Consider the following 9,683-nt stretch of genomic DNA (forward strand, 5'->3'; position numbering starts at 1 on the left):
GCTAAGCATCTTTCCCATAAAAATATGTATAGCCGATATTGCACATAATTTCGAAAGGATTCACAGGCTCCTAAAACACATTCAGAGATCCTCCATTCATTGACACTGCAAGTTGAGCATTCCTTATCCAAAATGCTTAGGGACAGAAATGTAAGGTCTGGTCACAGTAGCTCACGCCTGTCATCCTACCGCTTGGGAGGCCAAAGTGAGTGAATTGCCTAAGCTCTCTGGTTCAAGACCAGCCTGAGCCAGAGTAAAGCCTCGTGTATAAAAAATAGCCGGGTGTTGTGGCAGGTGCCTGTAGTCCCAGCTATGTGGGAGGCTCAGGCAAGAGAATCTCTTGAGCCCAAGAGATTGAGGTTGCTGTGAGCTATGACGCTACGGCACTCAATTGATGGCAACAAACTGAGATTCTGTCTCAAAAAAAGGAAATGTTTTAGATTTCAGATCTTTTTGGATTTTGGAATATTTGCATTATGTGGTTAATGTATGGGCTGAGCATCACTAACCCGAAAAATTCAAAATACTCCAATGAACGTTTCCTTTGGGGTGTCATGTCAAAAAATGTTCAAAAATTTTTTTAATTTTTTATTTTGAATTTTTGAATGTATATTCAACCTATATTAGAAGTCATAAGTAAATGAAAAGTAGTGTATGTTATGGGTGAAAAACAGTGTTCTGTAGTGGAATTTTGTCAGTCTGGGTTTTGGCAGCTATTGAAGACATCTTCTGTATTTGTGAAGTCCATGATTTTTTATTAATTTTTTTGTGGTCTTCAAAAAACATTTGTTAACCAGTAAACGTATAAACCAAAAACTATGATAGTAATTTTCAATCTTATAGATAAAGAATTTCTGAATTTCCATGAGCCCTGGGAATTTCTATGAAAATTGTATGTGTGTGTTTTTAACAGCTTTATTAAGATACAATTCACATATTTAAAAATTCACTCACCCTTAAATGTATACACAATCATCCTCATCATCTAGTTTTGGAACTTTTCTTTAATCCTCAAAGAACATTGACCCCATTAGCTATCACTCCTCACTTTTACCCCCTGAGCCATAGGCAGCCACTAATTTATATTCTGTATGGATTTGCCAATTGTGGACATTCTATGAAAGTGGGGCCATACAACTGGGATCTTTTATAGCAGGTTTGTTTCACTTAGCATAATGTTTCCAAGGTTTATCCATGTTGTTGCATGCTAGAATTGCTTTTTTAAGAAAAAATATATTTGTGGGTGGCACCTGTGGTTCAGTGGGTAGGGCACCGGCCCTATATACCAAGGATGGCGGGTTCAAACCCAGCCCTGGCCAAACTGCAACAAAAAAATAGCCGGGGTTTTGGCAGGAGCCTGTAGTCCCAGTTACTCGGTAGGCTGAGGCAGGAAAATCACCTAAGCCCAGGAGTTGGAGGTTGCTGTGAGCAGTGTGACACCATAGCACTCTACCGAGGTCGATAAAGTGAGACTATCTTCCCAAATAAATAAATAAGAAAAAATGTATTTGTTACGTGGATATACTACATTTTGTTGTCCATTTGTCAGCTGGCAGATGTTTCACTTGTTTTCAACTTTTGCCATTATAAATAATGGTGCTATTGGCTTAGCGCCTATAGCTCAGCAGCTAGGGCACCAGTCACATACACCGGGTCTGGCAGGTTCGAACACGGCCTGGGCCTGCCAAAAAACAGCGACAACTAAAATAGAAAAATAGCCGGGCATTGTGGCAGGCGCCTCTGGTCCCAGGTACTTGGGAGGCTGAGGCAAAAGAATCACTTAAGCCCAAGAGTTTAGGTTACTGTGAGCTGTGATGCCACAGCACTCTACGAGGGCAACGTAATGAAACTCTTATCTCTAAAACAATAGTACTATAAACATTCATATATAACTTTTTGTGTGGACACATGTTTTATTTTCTTTTGGATATATACCTAGAAATGAAATTGCTAAGTAGTAACTCTTAACTTTCTGAATGTATAATAGTGTTTTCTCAGTCACTGTTCCTTAGGCTTTAGGGACTTCTATGAAAATTGTATTATTTTTAAAAGAAATGCATATATTATTTAAGCTTGGAAATCTCTGCCGTCAATTTGTTTTTTCCTCCACATTGTTGAACTTGGGAAGTATAATGTAATTTTCTCAGTTACCCTCTTTTTTCTGAGAAAGCCACTGTGGCATATTGTAAATTTCCAACTCTCTTTGAGGAAGTAATTTGCAATGCTTGTGTAGTTAGTAGAACATAATTTCTTAGCAATATTAAGAAATTAATTAAAGTGGCAGAACACATGTTTTGTATACCATGTCTGTACTGTCATTTTTATTAAGTAAATTTTGATTTGTTGGTTTTTAGCTTTACTTATTTATTCATTCATTTTTTTACTGCTTTGAATGTATAATCAAGGTGAAAACTCGTGGACTAGAAGAGATTCCAGTTTTTGATATTTCTGAAAAAACAATAAATGGAATAGAAAATAAATCTCTATCTCCTGATGAAGAAAGACTTGCCTCAGGTACATTTTAGCAAAGGGGGATAGCTAACTTTCTTGAAGAAATACTATTTTGTGGGCAGCACCTGTGGCTCAAAGGGGTAGGGCACTGGCCCAGAGGTGGCGGGTTCAAACCCAGCCCTGGCCAAAACCTGGAAAAAAAAAAAGAAGAAATACTATTTTGTTAGGCTTTTAACTTAATTTGATCTTGCTTTATTAATATGTCAGGATTTCTTTGTGCTTGATGTCAAGTATGAAAAATAACTGTTTTCCTTCAAGTGTGTCTACTTGCTTTTCTCTTATTGTCTGCTTGTAGTCCATAAAGGTCTCAAATAAGGATAATTCTTTAATGCACAGAATAATATGCTGTAATAGATTTTTCTGTCACCTCATTTCCTTGAACAGCAGGGAGACCTAAGCCATCTCTCTCAATTTGAAACCTAGGCACTTAAACTTTTTATTGAGTTAGAAGATGACCTAACAATTTATTTTTTTTCTAGTATAGATATCATTGTGGGTTTTTTTTTTTTCTCTTTTAGATTTGATTGATCCTGTTAATTTAGAAACTCCATTATCTAAAAATCTTTTGGCACAGATCAGCGCTCTTGCTCTTCAGCTGGATTCAGAAGATCTCCATAATTACTCAGGAAGCCAGCTGTTTGAAATGCATGAGAAGCTAGGTAGCATGGCAAACTCTATAATAAAAAATCTGCAGTCACGTTGGAGATCACCAGCCCATGAAAATTCTAGTTAGTATTTTCAGAGAAAATTGGAAGTTGGGTTTTTTTTGTTTTTTTTTTTTTTAAATCACTGGATTTCTTTGTTGATGAAACAAGTTTGGAAATACAGCACAATTTCAAAGAGACTATTTATAAAGTTGATAGCATTTCAGACACTGAAAAATAGTCACTTATTATGTAAGTTCATTATGTAAGATTCCCCCCACCCCACCCTGTATAATGTATCTTGGCTGCTGTGCATAATTTTTCGAGAAATTTAATTATCTTACTGAGATGTTAAAGCAAAAACTAGAAACAGAAACATACATTTTATTGTACACTTTGTTAAATCATACATACTCTGGTTGAAATATGTAATATAAAGTAAGTAAAATTGAAAATTTTTATTTGAATTATTGCCGAACTGATAAAGGTATTTATATTTGATTTTTAAAAATTAATACTTGTTGTGACTGAGCCTTAGGAAATTTTTCTTGATGAAGCACCTGAAACATGCAGAAGACTTGAAACTTTTCCCACAGATGTCAACTTTGGGCAGCCTTTGAGAAAAATGCCAAAAGTTTTAATTTCTGGGTGTTAAAGTGTTAGTGCAGATTTGCTGAGATTCCATTCGTTTGCATTAGCAAATATTTGTGCAACAGCATTTGCGTGTGAAAATTTATTCTTAGGAGACATAGTATTCATTTTTAATGCATGACTGTACATTATGTATAGATGACGATGTTTTTAATTTATAAATTTTTATCTTGATTGCATGAATTTTCTGCAGCTTCTTGTGAATAGCTTAGCTTTGTTTAATAGAAACTTTGTATATATTAAACATAGATAATATGGACAGTAGAAGCATTTCATGGGCTTGCTGCAGATATTTGTAGAATTCTGTATCTACAAATGAAACAATAGTTTTGTACTTAATTAATAGTCTTAGTTAAAACAGGAGTTTATTTTCTAAAAGTATCCAGAATGAGTAAAATTATAGAAATGAGAAAATGTTAGACAACTACTTTGCTGTTTATACCCTTACTTTTTTTTTTGGTTTAGAAGAGGGTATCAGCCACTAGAAAGTGTGCCTCATTGCGTATCTTCTTCATGGAATATTAGTTTGAATATTTCATGGGAGTTGGACAATAAGAAATCTATAAACTTTATCTGCTTTGTTTCACCTATACCTAAAAGCAAATTTAGAAGAAATTTGAAGCTGTTCTTTTTAATATGTATATGTTTTGTTTTAAAAAAAAAATAGGGTATGTATAATTAAAATATTTGTACATTTTACCAGCTAGTATTAGTGCTTGACTTCCCATATTTGTTTCTTTTTTTTAACTGAGAATATATTGCTCTTGTTTTGCAAATAGAATGAGTGAATGCTTCTCCCAGTTTTCACTTTATTCAGAACGTGATTCCTATTTAGAAAGGCACATTCTCTAGCAAGTCATTAGAAAGTTTAATCGTACCTAGTTACCTCCTATATTCAGCAGGAGCGTTAGTGTCCCTTTTATAATCATAAGACAAAATGTTAGTGTCTTTTTCGTAATCATAAATCCACCACCATTACAATTTTTTTTTTTTTTGAGTCTTAATTATGATACTTACGTACTAGCTTTATAAAGCAATTCTGGGATCACTGAACTAAGGATTGTAGCTTGAATAAATAACTAATGAAAAACATTGATTTTTAAAGGCAGAATTATAATTGTAGTTTACATTGTTCATTTATATCTCAAATTATATTTAATAGTGTACAGGCACATGAATTTTTAGAGAATAGGTGTGAATAAGAAGGGTTGTGTATGTGTGTGTTTAAGGACAGGTAAGGGGGTACTTTAACACAGGTTAGATTTAGAATTAGCTGGTTTCATGACTACATGCCTTAACATTTGTGTGAACTAAACTTATTTGCTGATTGAAGGATGTTCTTGTAAAAGCTAAACAGTACAGCAGAAAATAGGACCAAAATGATTGTTTACTTAAACCACTGAATTTGATATAAGCACAGGTAGTAATTTTTTAAAAATTACAGTTCAGCAAGGGTTATTTAAATATTTGAATATACATATAGACCAGCTTGCTGAAACTTCATTGTTGCTATGGCTGTATAAGCATATATTTGAGGTATCATATTTTCAGTATTCTTGCCTTAAAGTTTTCTCAGTTTTCTCCCTGAATAGTTCGTAAATAGCAAAACATTAATATTCCTTGATCAGTTCCATTGTGTTCTTTATTAAAATGGAGCCTGTTTTTCCAAATCTTTTTTCATGGTTAATAAAACAGATGGCAAATAAATCTAAGAACACTCCCATGGTTTCTTAATTTGTGTATTTTAAAAGCTCTAGTGGCACATAGGATAAGTAACTTTTCATAGCTATGAAATCTATTTTTGGGTTTCATAATGGACTTAAATTTTCAATAGTATTTCAGTGAGCTGCTTATTAAAGGTACTCTGCCTTTTGAACAAGCTTGAAAGCCATTATTGAATGGTATACATCCCTTTTCTAATTGTAAATAGCATAGGATAAGTCAAGTTAAATAATTTCGTTACATGATACAGTCAAAAAATGTGATTTAAATCAGAACATTAAAAGTATGATAGATTGTGACATTGCTCAGCTTGAAGATAGTCAGGGATTCTGTTACATACTTAAGCATCATAAAAATGTCAAGTGGCAAGAACAAATTGGGGGAATATAAATATATAAGAGAAGTTTTATTTTTTTTTAATAAGAATGAAAATATAAGCTGGCATAGCTGAAATTTTAGAAAAAATACAAATGAGCTAATAATTTCCTTTAACGCCATTTCTTCTAACTTTGACTTTAATTCAGTAAGAAATGCCTAAGTCTCATCTCATTTTCTGCTGATGTCTGCGTACTGCACTTGTAGTAAAGCAGGTAGTCCTAAGAAGCTTCAAGCTGTGAATTAGCTTTTGATAATCGAAGCAGATTTAAGAACTTGGATTACTGCCACAAATGATGAAAAAGGTAGATGGACTTTTATAGCTGTTCAATTTTATGATCGTGAAGTCTTCAAACTAGGTTCACAACTTTTAAGAAAGTAAAATGTAGAAGGTCCATTTTTTTTTTTAATAGGCAGAGTTAAGGATTTCATGTTAGAACCTTATTAGTAAAGCAGATTTAAGTGCTTTCTCTTGAGTATTGGTGGATTATGTTCTCATTTTTGTTAATATAAATTAATATAATAGTAGAATTTTAATTATTAGAAGTATATTTAGTCTCTAAATCTTGCTTTCTGTTATGGGTCTTCCATTATTTTATTAATAACCATTGAAAATGTATACTACCCTAAGGCTAAGTTTTTAGTGCCATGATGAAAACATCACATCAGACAAATGTTCCATGTCATTCTGCTGAAAAACCTCTGGTAACTTAATTTGCCATTAAGATACATGCTTGAGATTTCCTGTTTTCTTGTGGAGTTTGAAAGAGTTGAATAATATGATTCTCTAAAAGTGAGTTTTTCTGGAATTCTTTTAAGATGAAAAAATTCTTAAATTCTTCTAACATTTCCTCACGTTTAGGTAACCTGTTTGTAAGAACTTCATTCAAAGCACTAAAAGTTGCTAGAAATAATGGGTTTCACAGATTGGTTTATTAAAATCTATTGATAGCTTAATGTATAACAAAAATTGGTTTTGTGATTTCTGATGGTCCAGTTAATGATGTATCTATTATGTTCCACATTTTATATTTTGCTTTTTAAAAGTAGCCATTAAAATACAAGTCTTTCATGTTTGAAGATTTATAGCTACTTAGTATAGTAGTCTAACAGAATTAGGCAAATTTACTCAATCCTTGGAATAGAATGTTGTATTTTGCAATGTCTTCACCATTTTTTTCTGTTACACTAAACCTTTCTCCACAGAACAGTTAAAAACCAAACATGACACAGTATGCTGTAAGTGTTTACTCCTGGGAAATACCATTAAAATAAAAAATAACCCTTGCCTTTACCTGAGACTGTAAAATTGAAGGCAGTATTTTCAGTTGTTGAAGTCACAAGTAAGAAAAAAATCTGTATAACTTTTATACTCATAGAGGAACTATTACTTAGGGCCACAGTTTTTCCTATTTATAATAGTGGATAAAACTAAGCCTATAAGATAGTAAGTTCATATGCTGATAGAAAATGATGCCCTGAGAAGTAATAAGATGAAGAGGCAAGGCATTTTGATCTGAAATTTTAAATAATGCATAGTCCATTTAATGTAGTGACAAACAATCCTATACACTTTGAAAATGGCTGATAGTCAATAGTCCCTGAGAGCTTTTCTATACATAACACAGTATCATAATTGATGTTCATAAATAACCTTGAATGATTATTAAAAATAAACATTAATACTCTGCTTCCTCCAAATAATACTTTCCAACAAAAGGCAGCTTTGTTTCTTAATAGATGAAGGACATATAACTAGGAAGTAAAAATAAAGTCTCATGGAACCGAAATAGTATTAACTTTTTGATACATAATTGAATATTAAGTGCCTAAAGAATTTATTTTTATAGAATGGGAGTTTTCCAAAAAGAAATGGTATTAAGAGCAGAATCAGTTTTGAGTATAGAAACTGAAGGATAGCAATCTTAACTAGTAAGGTCTTTAACAGAGCAGGGGTTGGCAAATACCTGTTTTTTTGTGCTACCCATAAATATGGCCATGTTCATTTATTTTTTATTTTATTTGCAGTTTTTGGCCGGGGCTGGGTTTGAACCCACCACCTCCAGCATAGGGGCCAGCACCCTACTCCTTTGAGCCACAGGCATCACCCTGGCCATGTTCACTTACTATCTTTGCTTGTTTACTACTGCAGCAGCTGAGTACAATAGTATGAAAGAGCCTGCAAAATTTAAAATCTTTTCTGTGTGGCCCTTTACAGTTTGTCGGTCCCTATTACAGTGGATGGTTTTGCTCATACATGGCATGTAGCCAGTTTGGTTATTTGCTTCTTGCTGGCAGATTGGCATCTTGATTGCTTGCCCCTGTTAGATTTTATTTTTTATAAAACAACTTCCCCCGATTTTATTTATGTCTTTTACTGTTGCTCAAATACTTACATGCTAAGAGTTAAAGAACTTGATGGTCTGAGAGAGAGGCATCTGGCAGCAATAGGTAAAATCACACCTGTGAAATAAATTGGGATATATGAGTTTGCTGTCTGGAGTTGGTGAGTTACCTATCAGTTGCTTTCGGCCTATCTTCACACTACCTCCTGTGGATAGACCTGACTAATATGCACTTAGAAAAAGACTGAGCATAGCCTCATCAGTCATTTATTAACCCTGTGATATTTCTGAACCCATCACTTGGTAAACTGTTTCTAAGAGAGCTTAGTTTTACATTCATAAAATATTTATATTTGATAAATCTTAAAAATGATTTAAGTTGGAATTTAACAGAGGTACTTGTTAATTCCTCAGTTTCTGCACTAGTAAATGGGAAATAATGGTGCATTTTTATTTGATTGTGTAATGCTTTATGTTTGAAGCAGACAGACCTACACTTAATAGGTAGTATTTCTGATTCACTTTGTGTTGAGAGGGGTCTATGGTAACAATAAAACCTTTCATGAACCATTGGGAGTTGACTGTTACCACTTGCCAAATGAAACTGGATATTGAAACACTTTACAAAATGCACTTTTACCTGTAATAAAACTATTAAAAACTGAAATTCTGGTGCTTGTTTTTATTGGCCGCATTAGGGTGTTTTGTTTGTTTTAGTGAGACCTGAAATGAGTATGAATAGCATAATTCAAATGCCAACGTAAAGCAAACATTGTGTCCATCTACAAACACATGTACGATTCATGTTCTTTTGCCCCGTTCATGCCCCATTCATGTTTAACTATAGAGGTTCTCCAAATTATTCATAGTTTTGTTTGTTTGAGACAGAGTCTCACTTCATCACCCTTAGTAGAGTGCTTTGGAGTCAGCTCAGAGCAGACTTGTGGGCTCAAGCAATCCTTTTGCTTCGGTTTTTCGGTTTTAGTAAAGAGAACTCCAGAGCTCATGTGATCCACCTGCTTCGGCCTCCCAGAGCGCTAGGATTATAGGTGTGAGCCACTGTGCCGGGCTGAATTATGCATAGTTTTGTGGGTTTTATATGCCATCATTTTTTTTTTTTTTTAGAGATGAAGACTCTTTCATCGGGGTGGCGCCTGTGGCTCAGTGAGCAGGGCGCCGGCCCCATATACTGAGGGTGGTGGGTTCAAACCCAACCCCGGCCAAACTGCGCCTGTAGTCCCAGCTACTTGGGAGGCTGAGGCAGGAGAATCGCCTAAGCCCAGGAGTTGGAGGTTGCTGTGAGCTGTGTGACGCCACGGCACTCTACTGAGGGTGATAAAGTGAAACTATGTCTCTACAAAAAAAAAAAAAAAGACTCTTCATCCATGCTGAAGTGCAGTGGTGTCATAGCACCCTGCAATCTCAAACTCCTGGG

General features: G+C 34.4%; 1 protein-coding gene across 6 annotated transcripts in view; it reads left to right on the forward strand.

The window, feature by feature from the left end:
* The window catches only part of RIF1 (replication timing regulatory factor 1), a 71,069-nt gene extending 63,155 nt beyond the window's left edge, over positions 1-7,914 (forward strand). For 5 of the 6 annotated variants that reach the window (XM_053597614.1, XM_053597615.1, XM_053597613.1 and 2 more), the window contains 2 exons: positions 2,406-2,514; positions 3,030-7,914. In XM_053597614.1, coding sequence (XP_053453589.1) covers positions 2,406-2,514; positions 3,030-3,244 — 324 coding nt within the window. In that variant the 3' untranslated portion in view covers positions 3,245-7,914. The remainder of the gene's footprint in view (positions 1-2,405; positions 2,515-3,029) is intronic. The other variant, XR_008381255.1, reaches the window with a different exon arrangement.
* The last annotated feature ends 1,769 nt before the right edge of the window (positions 7,915-9,683 follow it).

Source organism: Nycticebus coucang, chromosome 7 (genome assembly GCF_027406575.1).
Source record: "Nycticebus coucang isolate mNycCou1 chromosome 7, mNycCou1.pri, whole genome shotgun sequence".
Taxonomy (NCBI): Eukaryota; Metazoa; Chordata; class Mammalia; order Primates; family Lorisidae; genus Nycticebus; species Nycticebus coucang.